Source organism: Bos grunniens, chromosome 22, assembly GCF_055505025.1.
Source record: "Bos grunniens cultivar Pamir isolate PY7600 chromosome 22, Bosgru_T2T1.0, whole genome shotgun sequence".
In the NCBI taxonomy this organism is placed as follows: Eukaryota; Metazoa; Chordata; class Mammalia; order Artiodactyla; family Bovidae; genus Bos; species Bos grunniens.
Genome location: NC_141186.1, coordinates 57,757,236 through 57,780,885, shown reverse-complemented (window position 1 = coordinate 57,780,885; position 23,650 = coordinate 57,757,236). Strand labels below are relative to the sequence as shown.

Sequence of the window (23,650 nt, the reverse complement as noted above, 5' to 3'; positions counted from 1 at the left end):
CGAGCAGGAATAATTTTGCACATCATTGTATTTCCAGCACTTAGCATAGTGGCTCAGTGACTGCTTGTTGAGTGATTGAATTGTTGATACTTTTGATATCTCTGATAAGCTGCTGCTCATTACTGGTGTGTTTTTATGTGGATTTGTTTAGCGGTTAAGAAGCAGTGTCAGCAGTAAAATAAGTATCTGCTACAGTATTTGGGTGAGTTAGGAAGTGGTTTCTCAGAGTGTGGCATTGTCTGCAGACATGGTGTGCATGCATCAGTCGTGTCCAACTTTTTGCGACCCTGTGGACTGTAGCCCACCAAGTTCCTCTGTCTGTGGAATTTTCCAGGCAGGAATACTGGAGTGGGTTGTGGTTTTCTATTCCAGGGGTTCTTCCCTATCCAGGGATTGAACCCATGTCTCTTGTCTCCTGAATTGGCAGGCAGATTCTTTACCCCTGTGCCACCTGGGAAGTCCATAATATGTGTAAGGAACCTGAGGGGAATCCTTTTTTACCCACCTAATGTGTTTGTTTATGGTTTTTTATTTTTATGAGATAAATAGATAATTGTATCATAAGTAAACTGCATGTAAGTTAGTGCGAATGGAACTCTGCTGCTGCTGCTAAGTCGCTTCAGTCGTGTCCGACTCTGTGCGACTCCATAGACAGCAGCCCACCAGGCTCCCCCGTCCTTGGGATTCTCCAGGCAAGAACACTGGAGTGGGTTGCCATTTCCTCCTCCAATGCATGAAAGTGAAAAGTGAAAGTGAAGTCGCTCAGTCCTGTCCGACTCTAGCGACCCCATGGACTACAGCCCACCAGGCTCCTCCGTCCATGGGATTTTCCAGGCAAGAGTACTGGAGTGGGGTGCCATTGCCTTCTCCGAATGGAACTCTAGTAAACAGCGTATGTATTCTTGCCATTTACTTTAACTGGAGGATTAGAGCACAGTGTGATTTTTCTTGAAATAAAAAATGCTGGTCTTACTCTTATCACAGAGGATCAAAGGACAAAGAAGAAGACTTAGTGAGCTTGCAGAGAGTTGGCAATTCAGTCTTTGTAGCCATTAATTTAAAATAGTTACCTTTTCAAAGATGAATCATGCAATAGAGTTATTGAAAATCACCTTGTAATTGCTTTACCAACATCACAAGCGCATTTGTCAGGTATATATCAAGCTTCTGCTTAAGAGTCTGGTAAATGGAACATTTCTGTTGACTTATTTTATATAATACAGATATTGCAAATGTTACAATATTTTTAGAACAGTCACCCTTTTATTCACTTATTTTTGGATTTTTTTTTTTCTGTCCTGTTTAAGAATTTTTTGGTATTATTTTTCAATCCAGCACTTTTGATTCCTTGAACTCCTTAGGGTAACCAAAGAACTCATAGTTTAGTGGAAAAACTAAATATATCTGTGTGTGTGTGTGTATATATATATATATATATATATGTATTATTAAATTATTTGTTGCTTTTGGCAGTTTTATTTACGGTGACCTTTAAGTTTTGTTGTCATAAACATGCCTTTCAGAAAGAGGAAAAACTTTGTGATAACCCCAGTTTATGAGGGCTTCTGGGAAGTTTTAGTGATTGTCTCCAAGAAGTCAAGTTACTCCTGTCTCTGGAACTTTAAGTGGGGAGATTCCCTGCTTGTAAGATGGGGAGGCGGGGAGCCAGCACTGAGACTGGGGTCGGGACAGGGGCCTCTTGCTCCTTGGGCGGCACAGGGAGCACGGCGGTTGTGCCTGTGGCTCCTGAAGCCGTGGCACTGAGCGCCGGCCCGCATGTCTTGCTCCCTGAATGTCTCTGCATTTCCAGGACTCTCTCGGAATTTTTACCCTTGAGTCCTCTTTCTTTTGTGCCGTGTGCTCCTTTAGTCCCAGAGCATCCGTGGAGCAGATGCTAGTCTCCCTTAAACAGAACTGCATGGGAAAAACCTGGGAAGGATCCGTGCTACAGCTCATCAAGGCTAGCCTCCCACCTGCTGCAGAAGTCCTCTGTCGGAGGTTAGTTTCCTCTTCTCACTTTGTTGCTCGTTATAGGGAACTTACTGTAGACTTTTTTTCCTCCGGGTATGATTATCACCTTTAACCGAATCTGTCACGCATTGAGAAGATAGGCTCTTCCTTACCTGTTGGAGTTTCTTTTGCTTCAGCATACTCGGCCTGGGGGCTGAGATTCTCTGTGTGACCCAACCCTGCCATTCTCTCCCCATAGCCCTTGTCAGGGACAGCTGCTTCCTGCTTTCCATCCTTTCTTCAGGTATCCTGAGTGCTTGAGTGTAAGCTGCAGGGACTCTACAAAGCCAAGTCTCCCTGGGAACACTCAGCTAGTAAGTCACAGTGATGGTGGGGGAGTGGATAGAGGACTTGAAAGCCCAGATTAGGTCATTGGCTTAGGACACTCTTAGGGGACAGAAAGAGCAGCTTTCTATCCCAGCATCTGGGGTCTGGGAGCAGAGGGGTGGGATGGAATTAGGATGGGAAAGGAAGAGACTGGTTCAGATACTCAAGTATCTTTCTGATTACCCACGGGCTCCAAGGAGCCTGTAATCATGACAGCCAGCCTGAGGCAAAGTGTGATTTTTAGGGACAATAAAAATTACCTGCTTCACTGTAATAAGAGGCCTTGAAGTCCATAGTAGGAGGGCTTCCCTCATGGCTGTCAGTGGTAAAAAACTCGTCTGCCAGGCCAAGAAATGTGGGTTCAGTCCCTGAAGGAGGAATTGGCAACCCACTCCATTTATTCTTGCCTGGGAAATCCCATGGACAGAGAAGCCTGGCAGACTACAGTCCATGGGTTGCAGAAGAGTTGAACGTGACTGAGTGACTAAATGACAACAAAAGTCCTTAAAAGGAGGTGAAACCTTTTATTCTAATATTATGGACAAATAATGCTGAAGATTCTGATTCCTTGAAGTGTTAGTGAAGTCAGTAGGGAGGAATTTCATGCCAGTGATAGAAGAGGCTATCATTCTCTCCTGCTTGGATTAGCGGAACGTGTGAGAGAAGGTGTTGAGGCTTGGAAAACGGAGTGAGTGGTATCCGAAGAGCGGGGAGAGAAGTGAGAGGCTGCTGGGCCGGAGAGCAGATCTGAGGCGGCATGGTTTTCCTGGGCGACACCTGACGTTTTTTGTTCATGTTCTCCAGTAACCGCCTGCCTCTGTGTGCCAGGTAGGTCTCCACTGAGAAAGATAGCCGGCCGAGACTGGATGGCTCTTAGGAAGTTAATTCCATGAGGTTTCAGGATGTGTCTCCCCTGGTGGTGGTGATTATATAGTGTACCTGATTGTGCAGTATTTGTCGAACATTCAGAAATGTCACTTGTAGCGCCCTCATGGCCTCTCATCCCCTGCTCCATCGCTTTTGGAATGATGCATACTTCTACTAGGTTGGTTAGGTGAATAAGCCTAGAATTATTGAAAATCACCTTTTACCAAGGTTAAAAGCAGATGTCTCAAAGTGCAAGTCAGCCTTTTGTTGAAAAGAATATGTTTATCATTCAGTCGCTCAGTTGTGTCTGACTCTTTGTAACCCCATGGACTGCAGCACACCAGGCCTCCCTGTCCATCACCAACTCCCAGAGCCCAGTCAAACTCATTCCATTGAGTCAGTGATGCCACGCAACCATCTCATCCTCTGTCATCCCCTTCTCCTCCCGCCCCCAATCTTTCCCAGCTTCAGGTGGCTGAAGTACTGGAGTTTCAGCTTCAACATCAGTCCTTCCAGTGAATACTCAAGACTCATCTCCTTTAGGATGGACTGGTTTGATCTCCTTGCTGTCCAAGGGACTCTCAAGAGTCTTCTCCAACACCACAGTTCAAAAGCATCAATTTTCAGCACTCAGCTTGCTTTAGGGTCCAACTCTTACATCCATACACGACTACTGGAAAAACCATAGCTTTGACTAGATGGACCTTGGTCAGCAAAGTAATGTCTCTGCTTTTGAATGTGCTGTCTAGGTTGGTCATAACTTTTCTTCCAAGGAGCAAGCGTCTTTTAATTTCATGGCTGCAGTCACCATCTGCAGTGATTTTGGAGCCCCCCAAAACAGTCTGACACTGTTTCCACTGTTTGCCCATCTATTTGCCATGAGGTGATGGGACCAGATGCCGTGATCTTCGTTTTCTGAATGTTGAGCTTGAAGCCAACTTTTTCACTCTCCTCTTTGACTTTCATCAAGAGGCTCTTTAGTTCCTCTTTGCTTTCTGCTGTAAGGGTGGTGTCATCTGCATATCTGAGGTTATTGATATTTCTCCCGGCAATCTTGATTCCAGCTTGTGCTTCATCCCGCCCAGCGTTTCTCATGATGTGCTCTGCATATAAGTTAAATAAGCAGGGTGACAATATACAGCCTTGACGTACCCCTTTCCTGACTTGGAACCAGTCTGTTGTTCTGTGTCCAGTTCTAATGGTTGCTTCTTGACCTGCATACAGATGTCTCAGGAGGCAGGTCAGGTGGTCTGGTATTCCCATCTCTTTCAGAATTTTCCACAGTTGGTTGTGATCCACACAGTCAAAGGCTTTACAGTACAGATTTTTTAAAACTTAACTTTTTTAAGAATGTATTATTTTTGGCTGCACTGAGTCTTTGTTCCTGTGCATCGGCTTTCTCTAATCACAGGGAGGTGAGGCCACTCTCTGGGTGTGTGGCCTTGTCCTCCCAGCGGCTTCTCTGGCTAGGGAGCGCGGGCTCCAGGCGCACAGGCTTCAGCAGTCGCAGCTACCAGGCCCTGGAGTGCCGGCTCAGTAGTTGGGGCACTTGGCTCAGTTGCCGCGCAGCATGTGGGGTCTTCCCGTGCTCAGGATCAAACCCATGTCCGCTGCACTGGCAGGCAGATTCTCAACAGTGGCCGTCAGGGAAGTTCTAAATGTATAACATGTCTCTTTTCTGAAGAGATAAAAGATAGTTTTTTAAAGTAGGAAAATTTTCAAGTGAAGAAAAGATAGCATTGCATCAGAAGGCACATATGGATCTTCCTTGATTTATGATGGGGTTATTCATAAGTTGAAAATATACATAAAAGGGCACTGCTCCTAAGTCGCTTCAGTCATGTCCGACTCTGTGTGACCCCATAGACGGCAGCCCACCAGGCTCCTCTGTCCATGGGATTTTCCAGGCAAGAACACTGGAGTGGGGTGCCATTAAAAATGCGTGTGATACACCTAACCTACCAAAGACCGAAGCTGACCTTGTTTACCTTAAATATGCTCAGAACACTGACACTAGCCTGCAGTTGGCAAAATCGTGTAGTGGAAGTCTATTTTATAATTATTGACTATGTCCAGTAATTCATTGACTATATTGAAAGTGAGAAACAGAATAATTTTAGCAGTTTAATTGTTTAACTGTAACAGTAATGATTGTAACAGTAGATCATGTGACTGACTGGGAGGTAGCCAGATGCCACCGCCCGGCATCATGAGAGGATCATAAATGTATACTGCTAGCCTGGGAAGAGTTCAGAATTCACAAACAGAAGTGCAGTTTCTACTGAATGCATATCCCTTTCACACCATAGTAAAGTTGGAAAATCATGTTATACCACCTTAAGCTCTGGGCAGGAATGCTCAGAGGAACGCCAGTCATTAGCACTCCAAACTAGAAATAATCTAAATGCTCATCGGCTGTAGAATGGATAAGTAAGTAGTGCCACAGTCATGTGCTGGAACACTGCACAGGAGTGAAAATGCACTCGCTGCTCATGGTTATCACAACTGTGAGCAGAGAAGCCAGAGCCAGGAAAACTGTACTAACATACAGCTGAGAAACAAGCAGAAGGAATCCCTGAGCTTGGAAGGCAGGGCAGCAGGGGAGAGGCGGCCCTGAGGGGCGTCGGGGGGCTTCCAGGTGCCGGTGGCGCTCTGAGGGGGTGCGGTTTGTGTGTGTGTGTTCACTGAGTGAAAATGCATGGAGCTGCTTCATTATGAGTTGTGTGCAGTTTTGTATCTGCATGTTAGGCTTCAGTAGAAAAATTTTTACGTTAAAGATTGTAAAATTATCCTTGTTACTTTTAATCAGTATGATTATTATGTCGGTAAAATTTATAAGGCGAAAGTGTGTTCACGTTCCAAAGGAACTGTCGTGTTGCTGTCTGGGTGGAGCTAGGTCAGAAATTTCTGTAATACTGAAACATCAATCACATGTTTAGGAATCAGTGTTAGCGTTAGTCGCTCAGTCATGCCCGACTCTTTGCGACCCATGGACTGCAGCCCACCAGGCTCCTCTGTCCATGAGGTTTTCCAGGCAAGGATACTGGAGTGGGTTGCCATTTCCTTCTCCTGGGGATCTTCCCAACCCAGGGATCGAACCTGGGTCTCCTGCACTGCAGGCAGATTCTTTACTGACTGAGCTACAAGGGAAGCCCTGTTTCAGAATTAGTGGTTTTATACGTAAGTTACTAAAGATCCAGCAAGCTGATGTAAGCCGTTTGTTCCTTTGGATGACTAGCTGGTCTCCTGTCACTCTTTATAATTCTCTTCTGTTGACTTTGTCTTTCAGGAAACTATTTTGAAGGGCAGTCTGGTGCAGAAGGAAGGCTGTGGTTTTAGAGTCAGAGAAGCCTGAGTTAGAACCCCAGGTACATTTTTTCCAACTAGGTGGCTTGGAACAAGTTGAGTAAACTGAGGCTCCTTTTTTTTCCCCCCTGTCTGCATTGGTGGAGCTAATAATGTTGCACCTACTCAGAAGGAATGGATTTAAGGATTAAATGCTGCCTACTGTGACTTCACTTTCACTTTCATGCATTGGAGAAGGAAGTGGCACCCCACTCCAGCACTCTTGCCTGCAGAATCCCAGGGACGGGGGAGCCTGGTGGGCTGCCGTCTATGGGGTCGCACAGAGTCGGACACAACTGAAGCAACTTAGCAGCAGCAGCAGTGATATCAGGCACGTTGTAGGTGCTCCGAAAAGCTGTCGTGCTTTCCTCCCGTCTCTCGCTGGGCCACACTCATAGAAACCGGGAGCGTGCGTTTCGTCCTTGCCGTTGGGCCCTTGGTAAACTGAGGAGAGCCCCCGCAGTGAGCAGTGGCGTCTCAGGACAGGTCTCCACATGGAGACCCGAGGCGTTGCTCTGGTCGCTGGGACTCCACAGAGATGAGAGCCGCTCCTCTTCCCCGCTAGTCTCTGCTCACCCGCCTCCCCAGCTCCCACGCACCTCCACTGTCCTTTCCTGGACCCCAGACTTGTTACAGGGAAGAAGCAAGTTTCCTGTGGGCATAGGAAATCACCTGGCCCCAAAGCTAAGTCATCTTTGAGTCTCTCTCTGACAACAGGCTGTGTACCTCAGCTTGGCCCGATGGTGTTCTCGTAGCATCTTCCGTGCCGATGCGCACTCACCGAATCTGTCACCTGATCTGTTTCTTGCCTTCAGGTCGATCTGTGGTTTCAAGTCTTGAGCTGTGTATTTCTGATTTTTTAAGTTCTCAGGTGTTTTATATTAATATTTTCGTTTTTATTTTCTCAGTACAAAGAGACTTCTGACAGTCATAGCATAATAATACTTACACTGAATACCTTGTTGCCTGTCTAGAAGTCCTGTTGTTGTTGTTGAGTCAGTCAGTCGTGTCCGACTCTTGCGACCCCATGGACTGTAGCCCATCAGGCTCCTCTGCCCTTGGGATTTCCCAGGCAAGAAGTTCTATACGCGGTAGTATTTTGCGAATAGTTGTTGGTGTTGGTTTATTTTCAAATGTTTTTGAGATTTATCCTAATTCAGCCCTTTCATTTCTCAGATGTGCAGTTTAATAGGGTGAATTATAAATATTGTACGAGCACATAATACATATACATATGTAGTTAAATTTCATGTGGCTCTTATGTCAAAATAAGGGGCCTATCCCCGATTATAATATGCGTTTGGATACAGTTTGTCGCTGCTTTCTCGCGGCTTTGGGATTGGTGCTGGCAGTAGCGCCATGCACCGCACGCCTGCTGTGTGCCTGGCACAGTGCCAGGCCTTTTATATATGTGTTAAGACCTCTTCTTCATGATAATCTCATGCGGTCCAGTATCAGAGAGAGCAGCTTAGAAGCCTGCCAGGGCCTCTGAACCCAGTATATTTGTTTAGATGAGGAAATATCAAGGCAGTAAGTCTTTAATGGTATGTAATTTTGGGCCACATACTGTATAAATAAGGACGATGTGAATCGGTTCTTTGTGAAGGGGAGGCAGGCTGACCCATTCCTGTCAGTGAAGACAGAGTTTCCTTGTCCCACGACGTGTTTATTGTCATTTGAGACATCGGCCTCTCAGCCTGCTCCTGGGGAGAGCACGGCCGGGCTGTTCTCCAGCTCCCTGGGGTTCGGGTGTTCCCAGGCTGAGCCCCGCTCTCGCTGCAGTGGGATCTGCAGCCCCCCGCTGAAAGCAAAGACACCCTGGTTGCAAAGTTTGGTCAGCTGGATGCTTTCTGTAAATCTGGAAGAGTTGGTTAAAGTCACTGCTGTGTCCTCTTTGTTGTTGTTAAGAGTGATACCGATCTACTTGTATTTGAAGGAATTTGTGTTCTAAAACCTCCTGCCACAGAAGGCCAAGCAATGGTAATTTTACTTCTGCCCTTCTGTGGTCTCTATGATGGTTTTATGTGCTGCGCCCTGTTGCCGTTTGTGTGCTGAAAAGACATGCTAGTTCAGGTTAAGACTGTATCCCTAGTCTTTGTTGCCACCACTTTCTAACTGGCCTTCCGTAGACCGTTTTCTGTCACCTCCTCACTGTCCCCCGAAGGATTTTTTTTTTTTTGGAAGAGCCAGATACGACCACTTTGTTTGTTTCTCTGCCACACCGCTGGCAGCTCTTGTTGTCTTCAGTGTCTGCCCCTCTCCTTGGCCGCTCCAGCCGTCTCCCCCAGGTTGCCTGCTGGCCCTTGACCCTGCTGTCCTCCTCTGGTCTGCCGGTCTGTCTGAGCTCTGCTTAGAACTCTCTCCCACCCGCCCTGTGTTGGTTTGCTCCATTCCACTTCCCTTCAAGACCAGTCCACAGGCTTCTCTCCTGTGAAACTGTCATCTCTTCTTCCTTTGAACTGTAGCATTTACCTTGCTCAGCTCTTACTGGTTTCCTTCATAAGTTCTTCAAGGACAAGGACTTTCTCCTTTATTTCTTCTTGTTACTCATGCTCAGCAGTCAACTTGTTGCCTAGTTATTTTAAAAGGATGGATGGTAGTTGAACTTGGTTAGTTTAAAACCACCATAGGAAAGTATTCCATAGTAGGTAGGTTTTATTGTTGTTTAACTTAGGGTACGTGGTTTTCTGCTCTTTGGTTAATTAGGAAAGGGGGGGGTGCGGTGCTCCAGGGTTAGAAGCCGAGCTGGTGAGCGCCAGCCTTTGAAGCCCTGTGCTTCTGAACCGAGAGCTGCATTAGTGTCCTGCCCACGGTGCTGGTAAGTGCAGGGCCTGGGCTGCAGTGACCACGCAGTGAGTGTCAGTTACTTCAGCATGGCGCTGCTTCGCTCTGCCAGCAAGGCTGTTGTCAAGGGCTTTGTCTAGTTTGTAGTATCTAAACAGTAGTGTTTTCTGTTTTGTTTTTCAGATTTCAAATGCAGAATTATGTTGTACTAGTGATTATGGCTTTTCAAACTACATGTAGACATAACCCACTGTTCCCCAGAGCCGCTGTTTCTTGAAAGACACCCCCTAATTGATAACCATCTCCCAATACCCTTTGCAAGGCTTTGCCCTTCCCTGTGTCCCAGGGGCCACCTGTGGCTGGGGTAGCCAGGAAAACAAGCCCTGAGGGGAGCCTGACCCCCTGACATTGTCTTTTTTCTCTAGGGCATTTAAGTCAAAGGTTCCCCCTCACTTCCTGATGTCACTAGAGGATGCTGCTTTACTTATTTCTCACTACACTGTGATGCCTGCAAGAAGCAGCCTCTGTCTTCTTTGGTTTATACCTGAGAATAAGATGCGGTTTGCAGCTTAACATGTTTTTTCAAATATGATGAAATGGAATATGTTTTTAAAAATTTCTCTGTCTCCTACCTGGTCTCACTGGATTTAAATCAGTGTTGGAAGCACTTTTCATAGTTTTAGTCTCTCTCATATTCTGTTAGTCTCTGCTTGCTTTTCCAGAGGTGCACATTCGTCCTTGTTCATTTGTAAGCATTTCCTAAGCTGCCTTTGGTGATGCCTGTAGCTTCTTTGGTGGCCGAAAACTAACAGATCAAGAATTAAAAGACATAGAGTATTGGGGTGGCCAGAAAGTTTATTCCGGTTTTCCCACAGCACCTTATGGGAAGAACTCAAACGAACTTTTTGGTCAATCCAATATATAAAGGAAGGTTGTTGCTCTGGGTATTGAGTGTTTGCTTTTGACCAAGAGGTTGGCGTGGAAGGGAGAGCTAGGGGGAGGGGTGCCTGCCCCAACAGAGAGCAAGCCTGAGCTGTAAAGGGTAGTGTCAGATGATGAAGTAGACAGAGGAAGGCAGGACAGGTGTGCGGTAGAGCAGAGAACCGCGAATCACATCCTCAGGGAAGCTCAAGCTGTCATTGCAGACAAGTGAGGAAAGCTTAGACTGTTCCATGAATGGGGTTGAAAATTGATCATCCGTATTTGAAGAAAATTCATTGGGCCTTTTGTCTACCTCTGACTCAAGAGTTAATTTGCAGATGGATTGAGAACTTAAATGTGAGAGTCGTAAACATATTTAAAGTAGGCTTTTGATTTTGGGGTAGGACAGAATTTTCATAAATAAAGGTACAAACTGTAAAGAAAAAAAAAAATTCAGCCTTATGAAACTTAAGAACTTCCTTTCGTCGAAAGACACCATGAAGAAAGCAAGCAGATGAGCTGAAGAGTAGAAGATATTTATCATTTATATAATCAACAGAGGATTAATATGCAGAATGATTGGCTTTTCTGAACTTAACAGCTAACTGCTACTTCTCTGAGACCTAATGTCTGTAATCACCAGTCATTAGCAGGATCTTGGGACCCCTAAGCCTAATCTGAGGTCGGTGAGTCCTGCAGACTTAGTGTTAAAGTGAGTCACTGCAGAAAGGTTTCTGAGTTACTATCAGACAGTCACCTGTAAAATCCTTTTCACTTCATATGTCGGAGGGTCAGGCACCTCTTTTAGGGACACCTGGTAGAAAGGTATGCCTTTCTAATACTTCATTATTTCTCTACTCTAATACTCAATGGTATTTCCCTAACACTGTTTTTTAATACTCAAGTTCATGGACTTCTTGTATCAAAACGCACTTGACAGCAACACGAACGCTAGTAACACCTCAGAGCGCTGCAGTCACCGCTGCGTGTTTGGACATTATTTCTTAATGTAGTATGTCTGTTTAGATTTTATTTCTTAATGTAGTGTATCTGTTTGCTATCTTTATCCATCTGATTCCTTAGCTCTTATTTATGGTTTTGAGGAAAAAAGATTAGAGCTCTATACTTTCCACATATAGTAGTGGGCTTCTTATCAAGTTGATTTCTGGTACGTGTGAAGTCTTTTTTCTTTTTTCCTCTGTCTCTTACTAGTTTGAACCAGACTGTAATAGGGGAAGAGACAAGAGTGTTTCTCAAAGCTTTTTCTTGTAGAAACAAAGAGGAGTAAACAAATGTTAAAATCCTTGGCTAGTTATTAAAAGAATAAACAATCAGAAACACTTCCTCCCTCATCTTGGACCTGGTCTTGTTCTATGAAGACAATCCACTGAGACTGGTGACCTGGGGTCATTGTCAAGGTTGGTGTAATACCTGCTCTTAGAGGACAGTGATCCTTGAAGTCAGGGGCCATTCTTCTCTTTGTCTGTCATGGTTTCATTCTCCATTTCTCTCTCATTTTGGTAAGAAAATAATCTGAAGGGGAATTAGTGATAATAGAAATGGTGGCTGTCTAATAGTGGATAGAATAATATAGGTTACCAGAGTGAAAAAGTTCTATAGACATCAGTGCTTAAAGTAACACTTTAGGTGAGAACTATGGAAAGTGTTCTGTAAAATTGCATTGCAGAATATTCAGTGCCTGAGGAGTGGCCAGGCACACGGACTGTATGTGCATTTTGTGTACTACACACTCGATTGGACCATATAGATTTTATGTGTGAATGCTGAGAGTAAGTCACACAGGAGCTTTAAATTCCTGTTAACCATGGGTCTGTGCAGTCAGTAATGAAGTCTGCCTTGTCCAGAAAGTGGGTCCAAAGTGGAGTCCCTTTATCCTAGGTTCACTGTGGCAGAGTTATTGGAAAGGGTTTAGGGACTACTCAGGGTTTCCTTGATGGCCCAGAGGGTAATGAATCCACCCGCAGAGCAGGAGGTCCCCTGGAGAAGGGAATGGCTACTTATTCCAGTATTCTGGCCTGGAGAATCCCATGGATAGAGGAGCCTGGCGGGCTACAGTCCGAGGGGTCGCAAAGAGTCGGACACGACTGGGTAGCCGACACGTAAAGACCCCTCGGGAGCGTTGCTGCATGACCGGAAGAGACCAGGGGTCAAGTGTCATCAAGGTGCCTGCACTCCAGTGCTCCTGACCCAGGAGACCAGCACCGTGTCGGCTCTTTAGACGATCTTCCTCAATTTTGAGGCAAATGGTGGCATAATTTTTCTAGTAACATAAAGCCGAATTATTTGTGTTTCTAATTTAATGAGGACTTAAAAGTATAAATTGATAAATTAACGGGTACCATGTTCTTAGCCCCCTTCAGTACTGTCGTCTCCTTACTGCTTTTGTTACTGTTCGCTTTTTAGCCCCTGAGTGAGGTGTGTTAGCACCCGGCAGGGCTTTGCCTCTTGCTCGGTCACTAGCAATGGGAGCGTAGCTGCCGACAGCAGTCTAGCGCTCTGTCTGGAGGTCGACCTTACAGCTTTCTCAGAGAGCCACCTTCGCGTTCAGCGCACTGTGACACAGGCCGTCCACAGAGATGGCGGTGCTTCCCACCTGCCTGAGAGCTGAACCAGGCTGTTACAACCCGAGAGACCTGGTACAGTTCCAAATTGATTTTCGTGTTTACCAGGGGGAAGTCTTGTCCCCAAACTGAAGTGTTTCTGCTAATCAGTATTGGTACCTGTGATTGAAGAAGCTGCTTAGCTTGTGGTCTGAGGACAAAATCTGTGCCAGACAGTACCAAAGGAGAATTTTATTACTGATGTTTTTCAAGGAGGCTGGTTTCTGCCCACCTGATGGAAGTCGCTGCCTCTTTCCAAACAGGTTCTCTAATGGTCTTGCTTCACCATGGCTACAAGTGCGGAGGGGCTGGTGCAGCACAGAGTGGGGGCCCGGCAGGTGGCTGAGGTGAGTGACGGCGGCCGGCTCGCCAGTTGGCACTCGTGCTCTTCCAGCAGAGGTACATCAGTGTGCGCCGCCCTGTAAAACGGTCCCGATGAAGGCAGCGTGCGGGCCAAATCCAGAGCAGGGTGCTGCCTTTGAAGACAGTTAAAACCGCAGAAACGTTGACTCTTCAAGTTCCTTGGCGTGAATAGGGTGGCCTAGCTGCATACAATATGGTGACTTTAAAGATTTTACCTTGAACAAAAGCTCAAAAAGTTTGATGCTTGTCAGGCTTGTGAAAGTATAATTTCAAGTCCCAGGCTCTTAGTTTCTTGCACATTTAATACTCTTAATACCGTGTGTGGTGGGGAGTGGATTCTGTGCAGTCCACAGTCATTGTTGACCTTCTTCCCTGTCCTGGGAGTTTTGCTAAGTTGCTCAGTGGTAATGAATCCGCCTGCCAGTGCAGGAGACTCCTGAGTCGAGAAGATCCCTGGGGAAGGAAATGACAACCCACTCCAGTATTCTTGCCTGGGAAATGCCATGGACAGAGGAGCCTGGTGAGGTACAGGCCATGGGGTCGCAAAGAGTCGGACACGACTTAGCAACTAAACAAGAAATATGGAGGTGAATAAGCCGTTAGTCGTACCTTTAGTGTTCCTCGGGTCTGGTTAAGGAGTAATTACAAAGTGGTGAGACGTAGAACTCCATGCGTGGAGGGTAGTCCTGGAGGCTGTCTTGCACTGCGAGTCATCGTTTGTTAGGCCCCAGGAGGCAGGGCTGGAACCTGGCAGGTGCTGACGGGGCTTCTTAAGTCAGAAACCTGTGCAAAGACAGGGCAGAGACCGAAGTCCCTCGGTCTAGGCAGGCAGCCCGAGGTGTCCAGGAGGGAAGTAAGGCCAGGTCGTCTCCCTCTGTGCTAGCCCTCCACAAGGGCTTCAGTCCTCAGCAACCTTCTGAGCTTGATACGATCACTGAACATGAAGGTGAGGAAACCAAGGCTCAAAGAAGTGATCGGCCAAGGGCACGCTGGCCCTGTTGTGTTTCACTTCTTCCAAAGCTCCTCGTCTAAACCGTGCTTTGTGCTGCAAAGAGGAGCCGTTAGAAGGATTCACAGTTGTGTTTTGAGCCACTAATCATATTCCTAGAGTGAAGAAGCAGGTTTACCGAAGAGTGGACATTTAAAGGAAGGATTTTTTAAAATAAAAAATAAGTACACCCATGCCAGCTTAAATCAGTAAAAATGGTGAGCAGATTTTTCAGATTTTCGATAAACCATTAATTTTAAGGCGACAGTATAATCATCCCTCTCACCCAGCAAATCATCAGTTCAGTGCAGTCGCTCAGTCATGTCCGACTCTTGGTGACCCCGTGGACTGCAGCACACCAGGCTTCCCTGCCCATCACCCACTCTCAGAGCTTGCTCAAACTCATGTCCATCAAGTCCGTGATGCCATCCAACCATCTCATCCTCTGTCACCCGCTTCTCCTCCTGCCTTCAACCTTTCCCAGCATCAGGTTCTTTTCTAATGAGGTGGCTTTTACATCAGGTGGCCAAAGTATTGGAGCTTCAGCAAATCATGATTAAGTCATGTCTTTAACCATCAACAGATCATGGTTAGTGTTAACTGAAGATGAAAGCAGATAGATTTCACAGATTTTTCAATATTACATTTTTTAAAGAGCTACAGAGCTGTGAAAACATCAGGGTTAAAATGCTTGTGTTTATTTGTTGCATTAGTTTGTGATAGGAACAGTTATCTTGAAAATCATTGTTGGCTTTTCAAATATTTAGGGTTATTTTGCATTTAATACAGTTTCCAGCTGACACAGACTTGGAGCCTAGTATATGGATCACTGCCTTAAGAAGTCATCATTACATCTTATGGGTTTATTTAGTTACATATAGTACTGACCTATAGTAACTTAAAGGATAATATAAGCTTTCTGTATGTATTCAGAAAATTTACTAGCTGAAATTTTCTGTCAGATGCCTTATTTCCATGAGGAAATGGAATTTCATGTGTAATAGTGCAACTATTGATTCCCATGGCAAAAAGTACATTTTGTGGAGACTTCCACAACAATAGGCATTGTTAATTTGAAGAACAAAAGCAATCTTCCTATTTAAACTATTCCCTATATTTCCATGATTATTTTGAAATTTTAAGCTTAATGACTTAAACTATTAACATACAGTAACTGTATTACATTAGGTTAGCCAAATGTAAGAGAAGCTGCAGGTCATCATTTTGTTGCTAAACAGTAATTGAGTGGGAATAAATTTTTTCAGTTCGGGGTTAATAGCAGTCAGCTTGGGATAGTTGTTCATTCATTCAGCAGACGGTGAAGGACCCCTTCCCTGCCTGTTTGCCAGAAGCCCACGCCAGTGAGTAACAGGCCTGGGGATCTGCTCCCCAGAGCTCTATTGTAGGGATGCGGCATGAGACAGGCTGCCCTGGAGGGTGGGCTCTCCCAGGATCAGAAAGATGCGGGTTCAAACCCAGGCCCTGCCCCTTGCCGTCTGTGGCTGCGTGTGCCTCGGTTCCTTATCTAGAAAACGGGAGGAGGAGCAGTGCCTGTCATCTTGTGGGCTTGTTGTGAGAGGTCATTGAAATAAAAACATGTAGGAAACTTTAACAGGTCCCTCCCTAGTGGCTCAGATGGTAAAGAAGCAGCCTAAAATGTGGGAGACCTGGGTTTGATCCCTTTGTTGAGAAGATCCCCTGGAGAAGGGAATGGCAACCCACTCTAGTATTGTTGCCTGGAGAATTTCAGTTTCATGGACAGAAGAACCTGGTGGGCTATGGTCTGTGGGATTGCAAAGAATTGGACACAACTGAGCAACTAACAATTTCTTCTTTCTTTTTTGCTTTTGCCCTATGAATGAGATATAGCAACATCGTCACTTGTGTAAATGATTTTTTTCCCAAGTACTCAGAGCAATCTTTTTTTGCTATAGACCAGAGAAATCACATTACCAAAATGAACTGGGAAAAATGGATCATACAGAATAACAACTTGATGTACTATAATGTATTCAGATTTTTTCAGTTATTCAGAGAGTTTAATACAGTGGTCAGGAGTATAGACTCTGGAAAAATTGCCTGGTTAAAATCCTGGCCCTGCTGCTTACAAACTGTGTGACCTATTTTTTGGAATTGTTTATAAAGAATTGCTAATTCTTTAAATGTCTGGTAGAATTCGGTATTGAAGCCATGTGGGCTTGGGGGTTTTTTTTTGCAGGTAATTTTTTAGTTCCTCATTTAGTCTCGTCACTAGTTATAGTTCTATTCGTATTGTCTTTTTTTCTTGAGTCAGTTTCAGGAGTTTGTGTCTTTTTTGAGGAAAAAAAGGTTGGTTAATAGGTATTGGAGAGGGCGTGGAGAGGTTGGAAACCTGTGTTGTTGGTCATAATGTCAAATAGTGCAGCCACTTTGGAAAACAGCTTGGCAGCCCTTCAGAAGGTGGGCATGACGTTACCATATGGCCCAGCAGCTCCACTCCAAGCTGCACACCCAGAAGAGATGGAGCAAAAACTGGCTCACCAGTGTGTACAGTAGTGTTCAAAATAGGCAAAAGGCAGAAGCAGTTACATGTTCAACAACTGATAATGAATAACAAAAAGTGATATGTCTAGACCATAGAGTATTACTGAACTACAAAAAGGAATGAGTTACTGATAACATGCCATAGCATGGATGAACCTTGACAACATTATACTAAGTGAAAGAAACTAGTCACAAAAGAGCATAGTCTTCCATTCATATGAAATGTTCGGAACAGGGAACTCAGTAGAGATAGAAAGTAGATTATAGCGGTTGCCTCGGTCTGGATAGTGGAACTGATACCTTTTGAGGTGTTGAGATTTTTCTGAAATTTACTGTGGTAAAAGGTTGCACATATCTGTGTATATACTAAAAACCTTTGACTTGTACTCTTAAAATAGAGTGTATGGTAGGTGAATTATATCTCAATAAAAACTGTTTTTAAAAAACAACCCATAACAGCAACTAGATGCCACTACCAAAATCAGGGGGTATTTTCCAAAATAAAAAAAAAAAAAAAAAGAAAAAAACCTAAAAACCAAAAGGATTTGTGACTTCTGCTTTTTAATTAGAAGTATATACTTTCCAAAATAGTGAAACTTCATGACAATAAGCATTAAAAACAATAGTGTATACAGTTGGATTCCAGTTTTTTAAGGTACTTGTAGTTAACATGTACCTCTCTATATAATATAGTGTGCCTGGTATTATGCTTTAGCTCATCACCTCATTTAATACTTCGGTTAATGCTAAAGGGAAACATTACTTTCCGCACTTTAAATAAGAGAAAACTAAGAGGTGGGAGATCGCTTTGCCGTATCTGAGTAACTTCAGAGCCCAGACTTTTATATGGCACAGTAGGTTCATATTTTATTCTATGAAAAACATCTTTTTCTCAGTTTTATTGAGATATAGTTTACATATAGTACTATATAAGCTGTATATTTAAAAGCAGAAACATTACTTTGCCAACAAAGGTCCATCTAGTCAAAGCAATGGTATTTCCAGTCGTCATATATGGATGGGAGAGCTGAACTATAAAGAAAGCTGAGTGCCAAAGAATTGATGCTTTTGAACTGTGGTGTTGGAGAAGACTCTTGAGAGTCCCTTGGACTGCAAGGAGATCAAACCAGTCAATCTTAAAGGAGATCAGTCCTGAATATTCACTGGAAGGACTGAGGCTGAAGCTGAAACTCCAGTACTTTGGCCACCTGATGCGAAGAACTGACTCACTAGAGAAGACCCTGATGCTGGGAAAGATTGAAGGCGGGAGAAGGGGACAACAGAGGATGAGATGGTTGGATGGCGTCACTGACTGAATGGACATGAGTTTGAGTTTGAACAAGCTCCAGGAGTTGGTGATGGACAGGGAGGCCTGGCGTGCTGCAGTCCATGGGGTCATAGAGAGTTGGACACGCCTGAGTGACTAAAGTGACCTGAAGCTGTAAGGTGTGCAGCATAATGATCTGACACATGCATATCATGAAATGATTAGCACAGTAAGTTTAGTGATCATCCATCATCTTACATAGATGCAAACTAAAAGAAAAAGAAAATAGTTTTCCCCATCATGGGAACTCTTAGGTTTTATTTAGTCTTGTTCACAACTGTCATATGTAACATTAAGCAGTGTTAATTATGTTGATCATGTTCTGAGTGACATTCTTAGCATGCATTTATCATATAACCGGAAGTTTGTACCTTGTGACCACCTTCCTCCAGTTCCCTCTCCTCCACCTCTGATAACCACAGATTTGAACTCTGTGTGTGTGTATATGTGTTTTGAGGTATAGATGACCCACAACACCATGCTCCTAGTGCACAACATCATGATTCAATATTTCTGTATATACATTGCAAGTGACCCCCACAGTGGCTTCTTTTTTTTAAATACCCTAAATGCTAAAAATGTTTTTAGTTTTCTTGAATTTGGGCAATTTTCTTTATACCTTCATTTTCCAAATTTTAATTGTAACATTTTGTAAAGTCAGTAACTCTTATTTAAAGAAATTAAAACTATTCTTTTGTGGTCACACAGTGTCCGAGGCATGGCTAGATCCAGGCTTCTACTAAATGTGTGTGCTATAGAATTGACTATGACATTTGATAAAGAACATGCGTTAATTTTTTTTAAAGGGGCTAGTTGGTAGTTGAGAGTTTGTAGCTGAAACAGTGGAAGGCTGAATCATATGTAACAGTAGCATTAGTTTTACTTGTCACATCTTTGAAATGATCTTTGAAATGGAAGACCCTGTCACCACTGAGAAAACACCCCAATTCTTATGACCCTATTCCTTGATTTACCATCAGGACTTGCATCACTGTTGCAGAAAACGCCACACTTCTAAGGGAATGTTTAAAACCTAGGGCTCTCCCTGTACTTGGAAAAAACTCACTATTGGCAAGACTACATCCTGTAGTGGAAGAAAGCAAACTCATTGCTCCAGTTTCAGGTTTTCAGTGTCCTGAAAAGACATAACTCGTTACATTTTATTATTCTGCCCTCTTACAAGCTGGCATTTAAGTTTTCATTTTCTTGTAGTATGTATATATCCATTTTCTTGTAATAAGAATACATTGATTTAAATGTTGGCCAATATTATGTTTGGCTTGAGACAGAACAGGAAGCTTCTGAACCACCCCCACCCTTTCCTTAACCTCGTCTCTAAATTTGGTTTCTTCTGGTATTTAACTCCTTATTCTAAAAGTATCTTTACCTTGCCTTTTTTTTTTTTTTTTTAAATCAGTGTTAGACATTGCCCTTTTTTGGGAGAGAGGATTTTTTTTTTAATTGTGGTAAAATATAAAATTTAAAATTAGAACCGTTTTAAGGGTACCGTTCTGTGACATTGACTACATTATTTTATAACCATTACCACTGCCTATCTTCAGAACTTTGCATCTCTCCAAACTGAAACTCTCCACCCCCCCCCCCCTTTTTTAAATTCTGTATCCTTTAAACACTTAGTAACTATTGACTCCTCCCCTCTACCCTGGCAGTATTTTATTTTTGATGCTGTTTTAAATGGAATTATATACTTAATTTTTTTTTTTTTTTGAGCATCATTGTTAATTGTGTAGAAGTGCAGCTGATGTTTTGTGTTGATTCTATATCCCACAACTTAGCTGAATTTGTTTATTTTACCAGATGTGTGTGAATGCGAGAGAGAGATTGAGGTTTCTCTGTGTGGAAGACATGTCATCTGTGTGCTTATTCCCTCAGTCATGTCCAACTCTTTGCGACCTCATGGACCGTAGCCTGCGAGGCTCCCCTGTCCATGGGGATTCTCCAGGCAAGAATACTGGAGTGGGTTGCTATGCCCTCCTCCAGGGGATCTTCCCGACCCAAGTCTCCTGCATCGCAGGCAGATTCTTTACCAGCTGAGCTGCCAGGGAAGCCCCGTGTCATCTGTGAATAAAGAAAGTTTTACTTCTCCTTTTCCATCTGGACACCTTGTGTTTATTTTTCTTGCCTAACCATTCCGGCTGGAACTTCAGCATGTGGCCTGAAAGAGGTGAGAGCAGTCGTCCTTGGCTTTCTGGCCTCAGAGAAAGGTTTTTCAGGTTTTCATCACAAAATGTGATGTTAGCTGTCACGTGACATTTATTATGTTGAGATAGTTTCCTGCTATTAGTGGTTTGTTGGCTGTTGTTGTTATAAACAGGTGTTGAGTTTTGTCAGGAATGAACCCCCTTGGGCTTCCTAGATGGTGCTAGTGGTAAAGAGTCTGCCTGCAAATGCAGGAGACACATTGGAGGTGAGGGTTCAGTCCTGGGGTTGGGAAGATCCCCTGGAGGAAGAAATTGCAATGGCGGCGGCGGCGGCGGCGCCAGCTGCTGTCCTGAGTGGCGGCTGGGGACCGGACGGCCTCGGCCGGGGAGCCCGGCCCCGGGAGCGGCGCTGCGGCAGCTGGGGCGCCGACGGCGGGACCTGGCCCACCTCTCCGGCGCGGCGGCGGGGCAGCCCTGGTGCGGTCACCATGACGACGCCGGCGAACGCCCAGAACGCCAGCAAAACGTGGGAACTGAGCTTTTTAAAAAAAAAAAAAAAAGAAATTGCACCCGACTCCAGTATTCTTACCTAGAAAATTCCATAGGCAGTGCAGCCTGGCAGCCACAGTCCATGGGGCTGCAAAGAGCTGGACATGGCAGAGCACAGAAACCGCAGTTAGTCATGGCGTGTAATCTTTTAAACATGCTGCTGTTAGCACTTTGCTGGAATTTCGTTGAGGCATTTTACATTGGTATTCATAAGGGATATTGATCTATAGTATTCTTTTCTTCAGTCTTTGCCTAACTGGTATCAGGGCAGTGTTGGCTTCATAGAATCAGTTTGGGAGTGTTCCCTCCTCTTCAGTTTTTTATAAGAGTTTGAGAGGAACGGTGTTAATTCTTCTTCAGATGTTCAGTAGAATTCAGTAGGACAGGGCCAGGGTTTTTTGAGGAGTGAGGAGGCTTGATTACTGATTCAATCTTACTAGTTATAGGTCTACTCAGATTTTCTGTTTCTTCATGATTCAGTCTTGGTATGTTAAATGTTTCTAAGGATTTGTCCATTTCATCTAGGTTATCCAGTGTGTTGGTATACAGTTGCGCACAGTACTTGCTTATAATCCTCTTTATTTCTGCAAAATCAGTAATAAGTTTTTAACAACTTCTCTACCATGTTGGAGATACTAGGGATTATGACATTATCACAGATACTTCCTAGTATCTCAAATAGAGTTGTAGAACTCTCTGAAAACTATTTTTCATACAAATACATCAGAGGAATTTTCAGTTTCCTTTATTTTCCTGTGAAAACATTCCTCTCAAGTCCTCTGACCTCCTGCTCCAGTGCTTACTGATGGCTTTTTAAGCCAGCTGCACAGCTGTCATCCTTTATTTCTCTCTTGTTTGGGATTCTTTCCTTGAGTTCATGTCTTTTTCCTTTTTAAAAAAATAAAACAGCATGCTCAAATAACTTCCTAAGAAACAGTGCGTCAGAAGTGAATTGTTTTTAGATCTTAAATATCTAGATATGTCTTTATTTATATCCACATGCTTGAGTAATAGTTTGATGGAGATAGAAATCTAAGTTGAAAATATTTTACTTCAGAATTTCGCAGCATCATTTTATTGTCTTCCAGCTTTGGGAAGCCATTTACGTTCTCAATCTTTGTGCGAGTCTCTCTCCCTCTTTCTTGCCTTTTCTGTTCCCTGCCTCCATTGTTAAGATCCTTTCTTCGTCCCTGTTGTTCTGAAATTTCACGGTAATGTCTCTTAGTGTAGTTATTTTTTCATACATTGTTCTGGGCACTCAGAGGGTCCTTTCAGTCTAGAAACTCATGACCCCCCTGTTGAAATTGTTTGACACTAGTTCTCTGATCATTTCTTTCCTCAGTACTTTTCCAATCTCTTTCCAGAACTCCTCATTAAGTAGATACTGGAGCTCTCGAACTAATCCGCTCATTTCCTCATCTTTTATCTCCTATTTCCAGCTTCCTAATGCTTCTACTTTTGGAGAGATTTCCTGACTTAGATCTGTCTTCAGCTCTCACCAGTTGCTTGAACGTACTAGTTAACCTTCCTGTTCCAACTATCAAATGGGGTTAATGATGGTACTTACTGTGGAGGGTTATCGTTCAGAGTTGGTGTGTCTAGAGCATGACATACAGTAACACTACATTGCAGCAGTCAGTGCCCAGCTCCTATTGCTGCTACAATTTTGTTTTCTTCTTTGCTGTCTTATTTTTCATTTTAAGAATTTTTTTTCTGGTTTTCTTTTATAGCAACCTTTTTCTTTTATTTTCCTTTCTTGATTGAAATTTTGTTGGTTGTTTTTGAGGATCAGTACACAAATATTTCAGTTTGTTCACAATTTGTAACATGTGTACCAAGCATCTGAAAAACCATGTAGTTGGGAGTTATATTTAGAGGATGTCAAATGCCAATATCTTCAAATGTTGATAAACTGTTAAATTGTAAGTCCCACTGATTCACAATTTAGCATCATGTACTTATTCAGATTTTCAGTCTTTCACAGCATATTAGCAGTTACTAGGAGAATGGACTGCCACGACCAGAGGAGTTACAGAGAGCAGGCAGTTCTGACAGGCAGAGCCAAGATCAAGAAGTTGTTTTCTTGAGGAAACGATTTTACGGAAAACAAAATGAGAACAGAAATAATTTTAAATGTTAAAGGCATATTAAGTGCACACCTGGGGCTCCCAAGTTGTCATTTAGTATGCTGTATATAATAGGAAATGAAAAGGACCCCCCTCCGTGGCACGTTGAGCTGGCACCCAAGACAGTCAACGTGTCCGGCACTCAATATTCTGCTATTTCAGGTTGTATCGAAAAATAAGCAACAGCAGATGATTCACCACTCAAAAAAAAAAAAAATTGACCCTTGAAGGATTGTATATGGTGGGATTCCCGCCTTAAAAATGTTTCTAGAACTGCTTTTTTTTTTTTAACCCTGTGTTTACAAAATAGCTGGTAACTATTCCTCCGCATTTCTCACGAAGTGAGACAGGGACCTCTAAGACTTGGTGTGTAACGCCCCGCAGCGGTGGCCCCCTTCTCTCCCGCTTCATCAGAGGCTGGACTCTCCTCTCTCAGTTCTCCATTTTCTGCAGGTAAACCTTCTTTAGTTTCTTGCTTCTGATGAGCCACTGTGGCCTGTTTTCCTTTGCTCCCCTGTTCTTTTTTCTTTTTTTTTTTTTTTTGTCTGAAGAGTTACCTTTTCCTGTTTTGTCTTTGTTTCCACTTTCGCAGGAGCAGGTTTAGCTGAACAGGATGGAGCTGCACGGCAAATTTTACTTGTCTCATGGATGTGGTAGTTTGTCCTTTTTTAGTGAGGGTGATAAGTCCAGTTTCTTGCTCTTTAGTTTTCTTTTGCTACTTCCATAGATGCTGTTTT

The 23,650-nt window shown here is 43.7% G+C and overlaps 1 protein-coding gene across 20 annotated transcripts in view; it reads left to right on the top strand.

The window, feature by feature from the left end:
- Positions 1–23,650, top strand: part of NR2C2 (nuclear receptor subfamily 2 group C member 2) — a 113,862-nt gene that overhangs the window by 2,855 nt on the left and 87,357 nt on the right. For 6 of the 20 annotated variants that reach the window (XR_015151889.1, XM_086368745.1, XM_086368751.1 and 3 more), the window contains one exon: positions 13,139–13,222. The exons of 13 other annotated variants lie outside the window; for them this stretch is intronic. Coding sequence is in view for 2 of the 7 variants with exons in the window: in XM_086368745.1 (XP_086224871.1) it covers positions 13,163–13,222 (60 nt within the window). In the remaining 5 variants the exon portion in view is untranslated. Of the gene's footprint in view, positions 1–6,493; positions 6,573–13,138; positions 13,223–23,650 lie in introns of those variants that run through there. One more of the 20 variants, XM_086368755.1, reaches the window with a different exon arrangement.